At 37.0% G+C, this 18606-nt stretch overlaps 2 protein-coding genes across 2 annotated transcripts in view; one reads left to right on the top strand and one right to left on the bottom strand.

Annotated features, from left to right (window-relative positions):
• The window catches only part of nf1b (neurofibromin 1b), a 71020-nt gene that overhangs the window by 2812 nt on the left and 49602 nt on the right, over positions 1-18606 (bottom strand). The window contains 21 exon segments of the mRNA XM_051121241.1: positions 2231-2447; positions 2602-2648; positions 2851-2993; positions 3076-3176; positions 3399-3517; positions 3592-3714; positions 3816-3973; positions 5920-6055; positions 6176-6307; positions 6388-6514; positions 8921-9061; positions 9168-9269; positions 9448-9589; positions 9703-9764; positions 11175-11389; positions 11477-11756; positions 13144-13284; positions 13515-13708; positions 14338-14540; positions 14637-14977; positions 15046-15478. Of these exon segments, the coding sequence (XP_050977198.1) occupies positions 2231-2447; positions 2602-2648; positions 2851-2993; positions 3076-3176; positions 3399-3517; positions 3592-3714; positions 3816-3973; positions 5920-6055; positions 6176-6307; positions 6388-6514; positions 8921-9061; positions 9168-9269; positions 9448-9589; positions 9703-9764; positions 11175-11389; positions 11477-11756; positions 13144-13284; positions 13515-13708; positions 14338-14540; positions 14637-14977; positions 15046-15478 (3557 nt within the window).
• The window catches only part of LOC127172117 (uncharacterized), a 3279-nt gene continuing 486 nt past the window's right edge, over positions 15814-18606 (top strand). The window contains exons 1-2 of the mRNA XM_051121256.1: positions 15814-16009; positions 17526-18606. The exon at positions 17526-18606 is cut by the window's right edge and continues 486 nt beyond it. Of these exons, the coding sequence (XP_050977213.1) occupies positions 15855-16009; positions 17526-18207 (837 nt within the window). The 5' untranslated portion in view covers positions 15814-15854 and the 3' untranslated portion in view covers positions 18208-18606. The remainder of the gene's footprint in view (positions 16010-17525) is intronic.

Genomic DNA, 18606 nt, shown 5'->3' with positions numbered 1-18606 from the left:
TGCTATTAATCGTTGACAGCCCTAATTTATATATATAAAATCATCATTTATTGGGTACTTTCATTTGGGAGGTGGCTGTCCCAAACTCTAACCCCTAAATGTTTTTTTTTTTTTTTTTATTAAACTTCAAAAAATATATTTATTATATATATTTTACGTAAATCATGAAACTTTATTATAAAAAAATATATATGACTAGTATTTTTAATGTCAGTACCATAACAGTATATGTTTTAGTCCATTAAGCTGAGACTGATTTTAACAAACCCCCTACATTTGTGATCAGGAAATATTCCTGTGTCCCCCTCTCTCATAGCTACATGGTGAGTAGACAGGTCCCATCATTCTGAGGTAACTTGTTTTTAAAAGTCTGAAAATCTGTGTGTAACTTTAAGAAACGCCACTACCAAACACCTTTTTTTTTTTTTTGCAGTTAAGCACACTTCTTTGGAAGTTATTTCATAACATTTAGTTTTTATATGTGTATTACTGTTCAGAACCATGTGCTGATTAGCATCTTTGAGGTAGGCTCAAAAGTATCTAAAATTGTCACTACCGAAACAGTCACGACTGAAACATTTGGTGAGTTTCAGTAGTGACATCCTTTTTTTTTTTTTTTTTTTTTTTTTAAGGTGTTATTCCCTAAAATTGTCACTTCCGAAACAGTCACAACCAAAACGTTTCGGTAGTGACAGAAAGTAACACATAATCGTTCATTTGGGGGAAATAAACAATTTTAGTACAGTTATGCAAATTTTTAATATTTTAGTAGTGTTTTAGTATTTAAGTTAAAATTCTATAATGTGATGTGGTCGCTACCAAAACATTACCAAAAAGTCACTACTGAAACATGGGATGTTTTATCAAAAATAAAGTATACTGAATTATCAACTAAGACGGTATGATAGTGAACCAAGTTCAATGTATATTCAAACTAATGAATCCTTAATTTTGAAATCAATATGATCAACCTTATGCATTTTACAAAGAAAGACTAGATTCAAAATAGAGCAAATCTCATAAAATCACTGTGTTGTTAAAATTAAATGGTTATTGATATACCTCTAAAACATTTTAAAGAAATAGCAAAAAAATATATTTACAAGGTGGGGAGAGAACAAATATTCCAAAACTATCTGAAAATACAATATGAGAAATAACTGCACAATTGCTAGAAATGTGTAACTTAGATCATACAATTTGCATACATACAAAATATGTGGAAAAGACATTTTTTTCCAATTCTGACTTTGAACCAATTCTGTAGAATGGTCCACATATCATGCTCAGATGATACAAAAATTATAATGAGCATGCACAAAAGGCGGCAAAGCTGTTGCTATAAACAGAGGCATTGTTTACTATGGGACAGACAATAAATTTAGAGCACAGACCATATGCGTTTCACATAAAGAAAAAAAAATGCTGCAACCATAATAGTCCACCAAAATAAAACAGAAGTGTGACAGCCTGACAGGAAACAAACTTACTTTTAATCATAACCATAAAGTAACAACGTAAATAAATGAAGTTCACAATGAAAACTTTTTTTTTCTTGTCAAGGGACAATAGTAAATTAACTAGATTAAGTAAACGAAAAACAGACACTTTACATAAGGAGGCAAATGGCAAATAATACATAAAAAAAAAAACAATGTTTCTGCAAAGACATCTGCCATCTGCAGAAATCTCTTTAAGTTTACTCATGGTGTCATGGACAAAGTAACACTGTCCTAAGCAAGTGCGATGTGAAGTTACATTCAGTAAATCCTATGTCTTCTAAACAAACCACAACTTGCATGGATAGACAGGCTCACATCAAAATCTCACTTGTCCACATTCTGTTCTCCAAAGCTGTACTGTATATTAAAACTCAAATATATTCTGATTAATGATTTTGTCATAATGTCTTTGTTTAGAGGTCTGGACACAAACTTGTTGCATTCCACTTGGTTACGACACTGTGTAAGGGTTCGTCTGCTACAAAGTAAGAGTTTAAATATAAACTACACCGCACTGAGCAGAGTGCAGAGACACTGAAAAAAGGAGGCTAAAATGAAGCAGGAAGTGTCAGGCTGACAACTTCACACTACTTGATCAACTCTTTTTTTTCTCTAGTCAGCATGTAAAAAGTGACATAATCATGCATGATCTGTGAAAAACAGTTGCTAAAAAACTCACAGTTGTGATAGTAGGAGACACCTTAAATTAAACTGTCTTATATACTCACCTGGTGCATGCTGGGAGGTGGCCAGTGAGGTCATTGAATTGGAGAGGTTGAGGTTGGCAGTGATGCTGAGCTGGCTCTGGACAGGTGGAGGGTATGGTGAGGTGGGCGTCCGCAGACCCTCCTCGCTCGTTTCCTCATCGATGCCAGGCAGGTAGGTGTCAATCAGTGCATCCAGAAACTTGACAATCAGCTCCGCATAGTCTGGGAACTGAGTTTGCTGTGGAACAGAGAGCAGCTCATGTTTCTGCAGGTATTATATAATCACATCTTTATCCTCTTATTAACTGTTTTAAGTCTAAAACTCCAGTAAAGTAACTGATTATGGTCAATGCTTTTCTCTGCATTTTGAGAACAAATTCAATGTTATATACCTTAGAGAAAGGACCAGCAAACCTCCAGAGTCCATTAAACCCAAAAGCTGTAGAAATAAGGTAAGTAAAATGTAAGTTAAAATTTTCTCCTCTAATTGAACTCACACCTACTCTTTAGACTCTGACATTCACAGATCAGACTGATCTCACATCCACTGATCCAATATCATTTTAACCCACAAACAAGACTCTGACAGCAGTTCTACACGAGTGTGTATGTGTGTGTAGTAGAGATGTGTGCTGCTTTACTTTGCAGGTAGGACGTTTGGTACTGAGGTGGCGACTCTTCATGATAAACTACACTCTGCACAATTCCATGGACTGGGTTCAAAAGATTCGGGTCCTGACACAGCGACAACAAAGTATTAATCTTTGAGTCCAGGAGGTTGTGGCTGAAACAAAAGACAACATGCAACAATAAGAGCCTCGTTTTATCATTCTGTATCAGATGTATTGAAGAGCAGGTGGACTTACACAACAGGAAAGACCTTTGGGAAGACAACACTGGCCTCAGCTAGAAACTCATACAGGATCCTCTGCTCAAATTCATCCGATGTGTTTTTCACCTGAGTGGCCTGAAAAATCATTAAACAATACAGTCAAAATTCAGAAGATGGAGGTTTGGATGGGTGTTTAATTGAAGGAAATGGCAGATGAGGGCAGGAAGCAAGACGTAAGACTTTAGAGGAACAGAAAATTATTAAATAAAGTAACAAATATTTAAATTCTACATGCAAACTTGTCTGTGAATGAGGAAGTGAAAGAATGTTTTTTAATCATTCCGAGAAAGATGTTACCAGCACAGTAAGAAGCAGCGCCTGTATTTTGGGATCTGTGAGAACTTCCTCATTAAGCAGAACATTGGACTCAGACACTGAGACCTTCCGCAGGTGGTGATGTGTGATCCTTGGGGTTTCTTTCGACAGGAAACAAAAAGTTATAAACGGATGCAAACAATTGAAAGTCATTTCACTTGTTTGTGACTCTCACCAATTTCATATTCATTTTCAGCCACTCTTCTCATCTTGGGCGGTGTTGTGATGCCCGATTCCATTTCAGGCCTCTTCGGTGCTTTGCTGTCTGATATCAAGTGGTCAAAACTTTTTCTGGTGCCTAAGAAAAATTTTAAGATCATTAAAACCACATATACAAATTAAACTAATAGTGAAAAGCATTACATTTACACAAAACCTATATATCTGACATGGAGTTACCTAGAAGCTTCTTGGTGTTGACCTGGGAAGGTTGCCCCATGTCCAGGCTCATGGATTTGCGTGTTCGTGGACTGATCTGTCCCACTATGGGATACTGGGCCACCAAGTACCGCTCAGAGACCTTTGGGGATGCCCACAGCTGGCTTTCCCGCAGTGTTCTGGATGACAAAGATTATGCTTTATTAAGGGTTTGTGCACCCAAAAATGGAAATTCTGTCATTAACTGTCATGTCTTTCCAAACCCCTAAGACCTTCGTTCATCTTTGAAACACAAATTAAGTTATTTTTGATGAAATCCAAGAGCTTTCTGACCTCTGTAATTACACCATTGTGATTACCATGTTCAAGTGCCAGAAAGGTAGTAAGGACATTGTTATAACAGTTCATGTGACACCAGTGGTTCAACTGTAATTTTATAAAGCTATGAGAATACTTTTTTGTGCAGAAAGAAAACAAAAATAACTAGTGGTGTCAAAATTAGCATGTTAACACAGGCAAATAATTTTTTCATTTTAATGTGTTACATTTTTTTTTTAATGCAATTAACTACGATGAACTAATGTACTAATGAAACTACGAGTATGTATGTAGTTAGTCGTAGATATGTTGTCAAGGCGACTAAAGTTCTCTTAAAACTTTACCTCTGTTACTTTATTATTTAAGAGTCGAGACCGGAGATCTCCAAATAGGGGCGGGAACTCCAAAAGTGGGCATAACCTCCAAAATGGGGCGGGGTCTCATCACTCAAAGACTTTCACCATTGGCTCTGGCTTCATACTCTATCGCTTTGTTTTAAGAAACGGGGGCATCCCGGGACTTGAAATTCACAGGGGAAGGATGGTGTAGTGACCCTGAGTGTAACTTAAAAAGGTCCCATTTTCCAGTGAGGTCCAGTTGGGGAGTTATGGAACGTCCCGGCAATCTTATATTACATAATCTTATTAACTGTTTATCTGCCACTCTATTCAGCACCAATCCCGCCATGCAGTCAATTCACTGGTTAAGGTTAAGGTTAGGGTCAAGTGTAGGGTAGTTTTAGGGGTTAGTATTGTTTGTAGCATAGTGTAGGAAATTGACACAACCAATAAAACCTTTAGAAGCAGCTGTGGGGCGGAGTTTGCGCTGAAGTGAATTGGGGGAAAAAAAACTGCGCATGCGTGTCATGTGCCTGTCTGTCAATGGGAGGAAGCCACGCCCTATTTTGGAGCTCCCACCCAGTTTTGGAGTTCCCACCCCCATTTGGAGATCTCCAGGCTGCAGTTATACCCTTCTCGTCAGATCTACCTTATGTTCTGCAGCAGCAGCTTTTAAAGTAACAGCAGACAAATATTCTAATAACCAGCAGCTGTAATGTCTGTTAATCAAAGAACAAAATTAAAAAAAGAGGAAATCAATAACTTATGTAGTTTTGAGCTTTATCTTTTTTTTTTTTAGATTTTTGTGTTTGATAACTTTATTACATTTGGCTATATTTTCTTGCTGAAGGGCACAGGCAGCTATATGACAGTTATCATAATGGGTTTATGTGAAAATTGTTTTAAGTTCACTTAAATTACAAGAAAAAAATTGTAATGTTAGGTGAGATTAATTGCGATTAATTTCAGAAAAAAAAAAATTGTAAATCGATTGGCACCACTAAAAATAACTTTATTCAACAATTTCTTCTCCTTTGTGTTAGTAATAGACATGCGTTTACGAGAGTACTATGCGTGTGGTACTGTTGACGCAGAAGTCGGCATTCTGACGTAGAAACTGGATGCACTACACTTTGTTTGCAAGCAGAGGAAGAGAAGAAATTGTTGAAAAAAGTTTTTTTTGTTTTCTTTGTGCACAAAAAGTATTCTCGTAGCTTCATAACATTAAGCTTGAACCACTGATGTCACATGGACTATTTTATCAATGTCCTTACTACCTTTTTGGGCCTTGATCATGGTAGTTGTGTTGCTGTCTATGCAGGGTCAGAAAGCTTTCAGATTTCATAAAAATATCCTGATATCCTAATAGGTCTTTTGGGTTTAAAATTACATTTTTGGATAAACTAGTCCTTTAACTAGGAAGCAAAAAGTTTACGTTTTGCAACCCTAATCTGCAGTTTAGCTGGTACCTGCAGCTGGGATCCTCATGATGTACAGAGTACGTATCCATTGGAACATTCTCCATGGTAACATCAGAAAGGAGCAACAACTTCCTGTGTTTCAGGCTACAGCGGCTACGCACTTCCTCGGACACCGGGAGGAGAGCTATACGAATACACATATACAAACGTTACTCACTACTCACTACTGAGCCCTAAATAACCAGCGTAAAGATAAACCAGAGAACACAGAGAAAGAAAAGGGAGATAGCAGTGGTTTCCTCACCTGCAAGATATGCAACGCTCTGTGTGTTCACCTCAAACTTATCACAGTTCAGATGTTTTCCTACTAAGGCCAACAACATGTGCAGGATCCGGATGGTGCGTGCCACTGTGGTGGGAGATGGGTGTCTGAACCCTGCCAAAACCAAACAGAAATGTGACAGCTTCCCAACAAACACAATGTTTAAATAATTCTGCTTAAAACCCACGTAATACCTTTCAACAGGTGTCCGACCAAAGCAAAATTAAAGTTGGAGTTGAAGTTGAGACCAACAAAATGGTCCATCTGTTTACAGTGCCATTCCAGTGGCTGACGAATCTCCATAAACACCTCCTCAGGACTCTGAGAGATAGACGAGACAAGACAAATCCTTTTGCCTTTACTAATTTACATAACATTTGTGTCATTAATGTGAGAATAGCATGCTATAATGTAAACCACAAAATATCAACTTCAGGGATAGGTCATTTTAAGGATTAGTTGGACTTAGTCGCACATTTAATAAACCATATAAATCATAATAATGAGACTTTAATTGCCTAAAAAAAAAGCTTGCCATAGCGCACCGGCAGATATTATAATTATGAATGTTTCAGGGAAAAACAGCAAGGAGACTGCATTAGCGTTTTAATAATTCATTGATAAACTAGTGCTTTCTTATTTTTTTTTGGCTTAAGAGATGAAGTCAGCGACACTAGCCACAAATCACCACAGGAAAAAAATGCCAGTATTTGCATTATTTTTAATAGCTGCTTGCACTTGCTTAGAATAAACGGACTAATATTTGAATTCCTTGCATTCATTTGAGAACACAACACATAGGCCTACTCACTCATAAAAATCATACAGCTGTCTTCTATTGTACTACACACAGAACCAAACTGATTTCTCGTTTGCAGTTTCTAATAACTAAGTTGCACAGATATATCTACTAGATAAAATAATAAACACAATATAGCTTGATCTCAGCCAGCTGAGCAACACAGACAATCGTATCGGCATATTCTTAACGTTAAAGCAGTAAGGGATAAAATAATAGTACGACCCTCTGTAAAGCAGCTCTGAAATGAGTTGCATTGTGTTACTACAAAGTTTTACTGTACTTAAATGGAACAAATACACGATTTCTTACCAAGAGTTGCTGAACAATGAATCAAAGTGTGCAATCTGTGATCGTCAGTTGCTGACGATCGCGAAAGCGTGCGGTCGCTTTCTTATGCGCGCTGTTTTACCGGTTTCACTTTCGCTTTCAAAATCTAGCACGTTTAGCAAGGAAGGGAGAGGATAGACGGGGACACGGCTCCCGAAAGCCCACCACCTTGGCGCTACACCTGTCCTGCTTGACGGAGATGCAGAGTAGTCGGTTTAACGCATTTACATGGCAGAATTTTAATTTTGTTTGGTTTATAGAAAGGTTTATCCCACCCCTTTCAAACCGGTTACAATTTCATTCGGTTTGAGCATTTTTATTCTGATCGAGGTGTTTATATGGAGGATTTTCACTTGGATTAGACTTTTAAACTGATTACACTGCTCCAAGTAAACGCACCTACTGACTCGTCATCTCCGCAGTAGTAGATGCACCTGCATGTTTTATACGGATTAAATAATCTAAGGATATTTATTTTTTATTTGAATTGGTTTATTTAAAAGTAGACATTTCACTCTCTACAGATAGCCTACATTTTTCATGTCTGTAAGACAAGTATACACAGAGTTTCGAAGTTTCGCGGACAAGTTCACTGAGACAGAGACGGCAGAAAGCGCATCCTGTTTGCTTTCATTATTTTACAAAAGCACAACGTCTCATTATTGTGAGTGCACACAAATAAATGTAGAGTCTTTACAGATTCAAAAGATGTATTCGTTTTATATGTATGCCCAAAAAATGACGGAGTATTTTAGGAGCAAGTGACCACACTGGCGCCTCCACCTGTCATGCAAGGAGCGCGCTACTATTCAGCTTCCACACTCTGCACAGACACTTCAATAGCGCACATTTTTCTAGATTAACATTAGATTGAGCGGCCATTTAAAGTTGCTACTACTTACATATTTCACATGAAAAGCCATATTTGAGGTTGATCAATGATAGGTAAGCGTTTGGATGTCCTGCCCGACGTAGTGTATTACCACATTCCATGGACAGCGTGACTTCGCCACTTCCTGTGGAATTTTTTTTCTGTAACTAAGCGCCTAATAAAATTTTGGTCGACCAAGCCTCTTCTCGTCGACTAATGGTTAGTGGACTATTAGGGGGGAGCCCTATTACTTACCCTCATGTTGTTCTAAATCCGCAAAACCTTTGTTAAGATACAAATGAAGACATTTTTGATGAGCTTCGTCGTATTACAGTTGAACCACTAATGACAAATGGACTATTTTAATGATGTCCTTACTACCTTTCTGGGCCTTGAACATGTCAGTTGTGTTGCTGTCTATGTAGGGACAGAAAGCTTTTAAATTTTCGGATCAAAAATATCTTCATTTGTGTTCCGAAGATGAATGAAGGTCTTACAGGTTTGGAATGAAATAAGGGCGAGTAATTAATAGCATCTCTTTAAGTGCTAAAAAACGAAGACTGGTTATCAAAGCCATTGTAGAATCACCTTATCTGGAAGACTGTTTGTCATTTATTCTGTAACCGAAGGTGGCCAATAATGGGTGGTTTCCAATATAGAGCTGGCCTATGTTGTATATGTTTGTATATGTGTTGCAATTTGACATTTGAGAGTGCTATTTTAGAACCTTGTCGTTGAAGACTCGCAGACTGTCTAGCGTGTGTAGGTTCTGTTCCAGCAGAGCAGTTCCGGCAGAGTACAGATTCACCTCATCCAATTGTAGCACAGCCACCGCGACCCAGAACAGCGCTTTGTGCATCGGTGAGTCCTGAGCGACACCACACAGTTAAACAAGTCAAACATTTTGACACCCACCCACACACACACACTCACTCACTCGGTGTCATATCTAGATGAACACTGTAATTTGATACCTTGTTGAGCAGAGGCTGTAGTTTAGTGAGGGCAATGACGGTAGCTTCGATCAGCACCTGGCTGTTACAGTTATCAGGACCCTTCAGGCAGCTCTCCAAACCCTGAGAGGAAAAAAAAGTTCTTCTTAAATGACAGGAAACATTACTGCAAAGCTAGATGGCAACATTATCACCCAAGACAATCAGAACACAGCATAGCACACAAAATGCACTACTTTCCAAAGCAGAGCAATAACAGTACACAGCTTATGGATTGTTGACAGTGTAGACAGGTTCTGACCCGGTCGATGCTGAGGAGAGGGCTGGCCTTGCTCAGGATCCGTATGATTTGTTTAATTTGAGTGTGTGTGACCCGTTTACTGATGCAACCAAATACCACAAGAGCCCGTGGCTGCAGGGATGGATTGTATTGAAATGCAAACCTGCACATTAAACACATCATGAATCTGACTTAAACACATACCAGTAATTTTAAACTTTAGTTTATTAGTTAATCATTTTTAAAATTCATTTATACAGAGGAGAGTTTACATACTTCTGTGCCAGATCGGTCCACTGGTCGAGCCACTTGCAGCCTGGAATGTCCCTCATACATGCCTGAAACATAATGGGGAAACCCAGACAAACACCTTTAACATCTAACTACTACGTGATTCAGCAAGCAAAGGAATATATGGAGAAATGAAACAAACAGATGCATAACATTTGATCTTTATTTTAAGGTCTGAGTATTTTAAAAAAAACTAAGCGTTTAAAGTAACTAAACAACCATTTCCTGTGAACACAGAACAGTTACTGCTAACAGGTCTGCTAGCAATTTGTTGAAAGACCACTGCAAAACCAACTCAACAAAGCAACAAGTTTCCAAACTAGATACAAAATGCTGTTCAAAGCAACAAAAAAATAGCTATACAGATTGGGGAATGACATTCTAAGGGCCTATGGAATGTTTATTTTTTCCCAAATTCCGTTTTATTTTTTCTTTATTTCATTTTTTCTGTTTTAATTTTTCTGATTCCATTTTTTTTTGAATTTTTCTAGACTCCGTTTTAATGGTTAAATTAAAAATATCAATCAAAAAGCCTGTCTAATGAATTGAAATCATGAAACTTGGACAATTTAACAGCAATGTATTTAACAAAATGTAAACAAAAATTACTTTTTTAAAGCCTAAGAAATACATTTTCTCTTTTTTCCCAAATTTCAGTTTTATTTTTAACATATTGTGTGTTTCATTAATTTTCTGGTTTCTTTTTTAAATGGTTTTGTTAAATTTAATTAGTAATTTATACATAATTAATTATTAATATATTATATATATAAATATATATATATATATATTTTTTTTTTTTCAGAAATACTGTGTTGTGTATTTACATTTTCCTGATATTTTTTTCTAATCAACATTCCTTAAAAATAATATTTTATTAATCATTTTATTATAGCAGTAGTGCTATCATTACATTAAGTAATACATTCTTTTTGGGTAAGGCTATACAGCGCAAAGGAAAATAGAAACCAAAGTCCCCAAAAGTATTTCCTTCATCACTAGTCTGCTTAAGATGGAAGAAATATGTGACCCTGGACCACAAAACCAGTCATAAGTAGCACGGGTATATTTGTAGCAACAGCCAACAATACATTGTATGGGTCCAAATTTTTTATTTTTCTTTTATGCCAAAAATCATTAGGATATTAAGTAAAGATCATGGTCCATGAAAATATTTTGTAAATTTCCTACCGGAAATATATTAAAACTTAATTTTTGATTAGTAATATGCTTTGCTTAGAACTTAATGCTTAACTTTTGCTTAACTTAATTTTTTTGCACCCTCAGATTCAAAATAGTTGTATCTCAGCCAAATATTTCCCTGTCCTAACAAACCATACATCAATGGAAAGCTTATTTACTCAGCCTTTATATAATGAGAAATCTCAATTTAAAAAAAAATGTATCCTTATGACTGGATTCTGGTCCTGGGTCACATATGACAAAGTATAACATACCTCCATGATCTCAAGCAATGCCTCTGTAACCGTCTCCAGTGATGACAGAGCAAAAGTCTCTCTCTCATAGGAGCCCGGAGAGAACGAACGATCCCTGTAGCTGGAACGAAAGGCGATGACTGCAGCCGATTTGACCTTGCTGATGCCGAAAAGCAGGTAGAACTTTGGCAGGGAGAACTCTGTCAGACTTAGACGCAACACCTGCTTGGTCTCCTCTGCACAGCAGAAGAACAAGACAATTCAGTTATCAATAAGTCACTGATCCATGAGAACATCTCTCTAGGGCAAAAATGTCATCTTACCGCTGAAACTCAGCTGGGAGCATGTGCAAAGGGAGTGGATGATGTTGATAACCAGGCCATGCGTGGAGGCCCGCAGCGAAAGAGGCCCTGTGGCTACCAGCAGGGTTACGACATGGAAGAGGTAGGGCAGGTGGGCGGCTACATCCAGAGAGTTGTTGAAGGATAGCATGAGCATGTACCTGGCCAGGATAGCGATATCATCCCACATCAGGTGCTGCTCCAATGTTGGTGTGGGTGACAGACACGTCTTATCGATGATTTTACACATCCGAATGATTACCTGTGGATCAGCACCAAGACAAAATCCAGTTCCGATAAAACCCATGTTAAAGATATAGTTCACCCAAAAATGAAAATTCTGTCATTAAAAAAAAAAAAAAAAAAAAAACTCAACACAAATTGAGATATTTTTGATGAAATCTGAGAGCTTTCTGACCCTGCATAGACAGTAACGCAACTACCACGTTCAAGGCCCAGAAAGGTAAGGACATCATTGAAATAGTCCATTTGACATCAGTGGTTCAACTGTAATGTTACAAAGCTATGAAAATACTTTTTGTGCACAAAGAGAGTATTTGACACGCTTTTAGGAGAGTACCATGACACATTATTATTTTTCAAGTCGTTATTTTTTTCTTTGCGCACAAAAAGTATTCTCGTAACTTCATAAAATTAACGTTGAACCACTGATGTCACATGGACTATTTTAACAATGTCGTCACTACCTATCTGGGTCTTCAATGTGGTAGTTGCATTGCTGTCTATGCAGGGTCAGAAAGCTCTCAGATTTCATCAAAAATATCTTAAATTGTGTTCAAAAGATAAAAAAAAGGGTTTACGGGTTTGGAATGACATGAGGGTGAGTAATTAATGAGAGAACTTTTATTTTTGGGTGAACTATCCCTTTAAATTTCAATGTGAGAACTCCAGTGTTGTAATGGTAAAAAAAAGTAAAATAATAAAACTATTAAATATCTGTTTCAGTAAATTAAAGCTTAAATAAGCTAAATATATAACATATTCAACATTTATATAAATAGAAGTTGAAAAACTTAAACTGAAATGAGTTGAAGTGCTAAAATTACTAAAACTAAAACAGAAATAAACGTACAAAAATGACCAAAACTAAAATTAAAATGAAATTCAAAAATAGAAAAAATAAAAAAAAATAAAAACTCAACATTTAAAATATTAATAAATAGTACAATAAATAATAAATAATACTAAAACATGTAAAAATATTTATAAATATAAAAATGTATATATAATAAAATAAACAGAAATGTATATAAATAATACTAAAAAGAGCACAATGCTTAAAGAAAAATAAACTAAAGAAAACATATTAATGTTTCCTATTAACAAAAAAAAACCCAGCTAAGTACAATGAACCAACCGAAAGCCCATGAATTGAGTATCATCACTACTTCCCATGACAAAGAGAGAAATAGAAACATAAGGTGGTTAAAAAGAATAAGAACAACAGTGAGAATGAAAGAAACCAACCAAACCACTATGAGTCACACAGTGCTTCTATAATTAGAGCTGCTGGTAGAGCATCATATCATGTAACATCTTTTGCGCTGCTTTTAACATGTTAACATTCTTACATTTTTTTCTCATTCATATTCACTCTTACAAAATGTTTGAGTGTGTATAAACGTCACCTTGCTAGACACCAGTTTGACGTTACCAGAGGCCAACGCCACTGCAGTGTCTGCCATCACCTCAGCTTTGATGGATCCGAGACCTCCCGTCGCACTGGTTTTAATAAAACTGTCCAGAACTACATCAAGTAGATCTGTGATCTGCAAACACAGGAAGCTGCCATCAGCTCAACACACGCTCAGACATGCTCTCTAATGTGAACGCAAGTCTTTAAGGAAGTGAGTGCCACATGAATACAACTAGGGAACTGCAAATAGCAATGCAGTATTCTTAAAAAGAAATGTGTTATTTATGTGATTTCCTTTTGCCTAAAGACGTCCTCAGCAAAACCCAAAATAAGATGGTGTCAAATACATTTCAGTTCTGTTACCTGTCCCAGGCTTCCCCAGATTTTAGCCTGAATGGATGGATACATCTGCTTTTCGTTGATTGTCATGGTAATGAGTTTGTCCAGAATGGCAGTGACTCGTTGGCGCTTGGCATCGTCGCTGTGCTTGCAGAAGCGTACCAGGTTTAGCAGCCAGGGAGTCATGTACTCCAAACACAGGTGCTTTAGTTCTATACCTGAATATATGGATGAAAGTCATTGGTTAGCAGAAAACGTCTTAACTCTATATTCTTATCTCTAAAGAAACAAAGGTTATTGGCATCTGTGGATACTTGAAGAACATTTAACATTCATGGAACCTTTCAATCATTTATAGTACACTCTTAAAAATAAAGGTTACAAAAGGGTGTTTCTGCAGTGATGCCATAGAAGAACCATTACTGGTTCCCCAAAGAACCTTTCAGTGAACAGTTCCTAAAAGAACCATTTCGAAGAACCTTTTTCGATTATAAAGAACCTTTTCTGCATTTGAAGAGTTCCATGGATGTTCATCGATGCCAATAAAGAACCTTTATTTTTAAGAGTGTAGAAAACTTACCAAAATGGTTCTTCTATGGCATTGCTACAAAAACACCATTTTGAGGCTTTATTTTTAAGTGTGTATTTTTGTAAACAACTGCTAACAGCAAATACACAATCAGTATGAACATTTGTGGGCTAATGATGCCTTCTAGTATCAGTTTTAAGTAGGAACTTCCAAGGAGGATTTCAAGGCAAACCAGAGAATACGAGTAATGATTTGAAACTGCTGGAGGATCTCAAGGGTCTTTTGAGAGTTTAATTGAGGGCTTAATGGGGCACTAACTGGACTTGCTGAAGCCAGAGATACACTCCTCCAGGAACTCCAGGGTCAGGTGAGGCTCATTAGCTGCTAGAGTCTTGCTAATGGACACGATGAAGAGGGTGTTATTGGCAGGAATGCAGAGACCGGAGGTCTCCAGCAGTTGGCCTTCAATTTTTAGGTTAAAGGTGCAAGTTAAGGCACACAGGAGGTTGTAAGCAGCAGACCTTTAAACAAAACAGAGAGACGGAAATATATACACTGGTAAATATCAATCCACTGTTGATTAAAATGTGACTGATGGAGGTAGAATGACTGATCACCTTAAACTAGGGTCAGAGCTGCCCAGGTTGAGGAGGGCGATGTTGAGAAGGGTCCCTGGAACATCTTTGGGCCTAATTTTGGTGTGTTGGGGAATGGAGTCGGGCTGAGAGAGCTCCCAACGTGTACGGATGTGGATAATCGAGTGAACTATGCTTTCACACTCCTGATGCATGAAGGTCAACGGCGTGCCCTGGTTAGCAATGGTCAATGTGAACTGATTTTCATCCACTAGGCAGATCTCCTCAATCTCTGAAGCGTAGTAGATGTCATTGAGGAAAACAGACTGACCCAAGACTCGTGTTCGTTCGGCTGAGGTCACCTGCACTGCCGTGCTGCCCACCTGGAGAAAAGAACTTATTGAGAATCAAACACACAAGCTCTAAGAAGTGTTCAAGTTCCTTTACACACCTTAATGGACACTTTGGTGTCTTTGTGGGCCAGTTTCAGGGCATTGTGAAAGACCTTCAGGTCTTCTTCCAGTGCGAGAGTAGCTGCCGGAAGCTTCTGTTGCTCTGGTTCCACATACTCAGCAAGCCGTGCGGGCGAGTCAATGAACAGTAACTTCTTACTGCCCTTGAGGCCCGTCAGCAGTCTCTCATGGTATTTGGTGTATTCTCGTACCCATGTGTTACAGTTATAGATGTAGATGGCGGCCACATTCTCGTAAGCAAATCCTGGAAAGACAACAAACCATTTGGAGAGGAAGTCTGTCTTGAAGCGGTTGCTCGGACCAGCATGCGTCAAGTCCACTACTAGCTCGTAGGGTTTGGCGTAGTATGGTTTGAGGGTGAGAAGGACGTGGTATATGAGCAAGTCCCCATTAATTTGCCCCGTCTTGAACCTGCGAGAGAGAGGAAAGCAGATGAAATGGAAACAAAGGCCTACAAACTCACTGATTGACGACTAGAAAAAAGAGGCTTGTCAAGACAAACTTTGATGTTTGCTTGTCAAAGCCATCCCTGAGAATTTCCAATGGCTATAAATGGTTAAAGCTTAAATGTCAGTACAGACTGAATTCATAGGTTAACTGCCCTGGCATTGACTGGTTTATGATTTACCAAAAGAACTGCTATCTAATGAGGTCTCTGCGCATATTACTAGCCTTGAATGTGACAAAAGCCTCACAATGACTTTAGCCACACAGCGGTTAATGTGCATGTCTAATATAAGAGCCCAAACAGAAGTGAAAGAACAGACAGGAAACTCATCGCCGGTTAATGAGCGTGTGCACCTGCAGCTTCAGCTTTAAAAATTACCACTTCTCAAAAAAGGATCTAGTGCTGAAATTTACAGCGTGCATACACTCACACAGAAACATTCGAGCCTCTTCAGATAACAGAAACTCAGAACAAAGCAGTAACAGACCGAAAAGGTAAGAAACCATATACTTCATATTTTATTTTAAGCTCCTCAATTTCATTTCAGTAATTTAATAAAAAAATAAAAAATAAAAAAAAAATCACTAAACAAACTCAAATGTATAGATTTAAGTGACAGATTGCATATAAATTAATGTATATAAAAGTATACATAATTCCTAACATACTAAGTTTAATGCACATTGTGGATAACTCAAAAATGACTGAAAATGTGTAGATTTAAGTGATACATTGCACTATACACTAACAGTCAAAGTTTTTTTTGAACAGTAAGATTTTTTTATTTTTTTTTTTAAAGAAGTCTCTTCTGCTCACCAAGCCTGCATTTATTTGATCCGAAGTACAGCAAAAACGGTAAAATTTAGAAATATATTTACTATTTAAAATAACTGTTTTCTATTTGAATATATTTTAAAATGTAATTTATTCCTGTGATCAAAGCTAAATTTTCAGCATCATTAATCCAGTCTTCAGTTTCACATGATCCTTCAGAAATCATTCTAATATGCTGATTTATTATTATTATTATTATTATCATCAATATTTAAAACAGTTGAGTACATTTTTCATGATTTTTTTGATGAATAGAAAGATACAAAGATCAGCATTTATCTGAAATAAAAAGGTTTTGTGATATTATACACTATATAGTTCTCAAGCTTAGAGTTAGTGTAATTTTTTTTTTTTGTAAAGAACATTTACATTTTTTTTTTTAAATTTAGCAAGGATGGTTTAAATTGATCAAAAGTGATGATAAAGACATCTATAATGTTACAAAATATTTCTATTTCAGATAAATATTGTTCTTCTGAACTTTCTATTCGTCATAGAAACCTGAAAAAAAAATCCAGAATGATCATGTGACTGGAGTACTGATGCTAAAAATTGAGCTTTGAAGCCACAGGAATGGCTATAAGTATAAATAAAGTATAAATAAAGTATCAATATTTTAAAATTGTACTGCTTTTGCTGTACTTTGGATCAAATAAATGCAGGCTTGGTGAGAATCTTACTGTTCATAAACTTTTGACTGGTAGTGTGTATATATATACATGAAGAGTTCAGATGCAAAACCAGCTAAAAGCCATCTCAGTCAAAAATGAGATAGTGATACTGAGTGAATGCTCTTGACACATATTATACGTCCATCAAATACTTTTACTTCAAACTCACTAAAATACCAGCCTCAGCCCAGTCAGAAGTACCAGTACTTACATAGAAACCTATACATCTGAGCCTGATAAAAATGCATTTTTTAAAGAAAGATGTCAGATGGATTTAGCTGGTTTTGCATCTGAACTCTTCATATATATATATATATATATATATATATATATATATATATATATATATATATATATATATATATATATATATATATAGTAATAAGTATTTATAAATATATATATATATATATATATATATATATATATATATATATATATATTTATAAATAATGTGAAAAAGAAAGTAAAAAACAAAACCTCTCCTTTCTCTTATGTCTTGCAGAACCATGATAAGTCCCAGAACTGTTTGTTTTGTGTACTTTGCATTGCTCTTTGGAAGACCACATGCTAACCATACGGACACAATCAATACAAATACACAGGTCACATCAGAAAGTGCAACAACCAATATCACATCTACAATAAATGGCGCCACACCAACAACCACTGAAATACAGAAAATAAACTCTCAAGTACAAACAACTAAAACCTCATTCTGCACTCAGGCCACTCCTAAACCCGAGGAAGGGCATTGCATTTTCTTTCTACCAGCTGGTGAAAAGAACCTGCAACTGATCGTGGCTGCTCTCACAGTGGGCTGCTTGGTATTGTTGCTGACCACGCTGATATGCGCCTATCAGGTTTGTCACCTGAGAGGAATTATCTCTAGTCTCCAGCCTCGTTACGACAAAAGTGACCGGCATGCCGTGAGAGAGAAGAGCGAATCGCCATACAGGGATGAAGGCCAAGTGGACGGGCACCCAACTGAGACCTGCATCATGCTATCAGAGGTCACCACACAAGAGGAGCGCAGAGAGGATGAAGAGAACAAGAGTGAGGAGAAGAAAGACACGGAGCAACTCAGCACTGAGCCGCCTCTGAAAGACCCAAATGGAGACGTTACCCAAGAGAACAATCCTGAGCCTGATGCAAAAGCACCAGAGAGCTCTGACACAGGGGTGTGATCACGATCAGACACTTAAACTGGTGTCACACAACTCCCCCTGGTGGCATTTCAAGTCTGCACCGGCTTCAACTTTAAAGGAATAGTTCACCCAAAAATGAAAACACTTACTTACTCACCCTCAAGTCATTCTAAATCTGTATAGGTTTCTTTTTATGTTGAACACAAAAGAAGATATTTTGAAGAATTCTGAAGAACCAGTTGTTGGTCCCCACTGACTTCCATAGTAGAGAATGAAATACTACAGAAGTCAATGGGGACAATTAACTGTTTGATTACCAGCATTATTCAATATATCTTCTTTTATGTTAAACATAAGAAAGAAAGTAATACATGTACAACATGAGGGTGAATAAATGATGACAACATTTTTATTTTGGAGTGAACTATTCCTTTAATT

Source organism: Labeo rohita, chromosome 10, assembly GCF_022985175.1.
Source record: "Labeo rohita strain BAU-BD-2019 chromosome 10, IGBB_LRoh.1.0, whole genome shotgun sequence".
Taxonomy (NCBI): Eukaryota; Metazoa; Chordata; class Actinopteri; order Cypriniformes; family Cyprinidae; genus Labeo; species Labeo rohita.
Note: the sequence above shows the minus strand (reverse complement) of the source record. Positions and strands in the feature narration are given on the sequence as shown.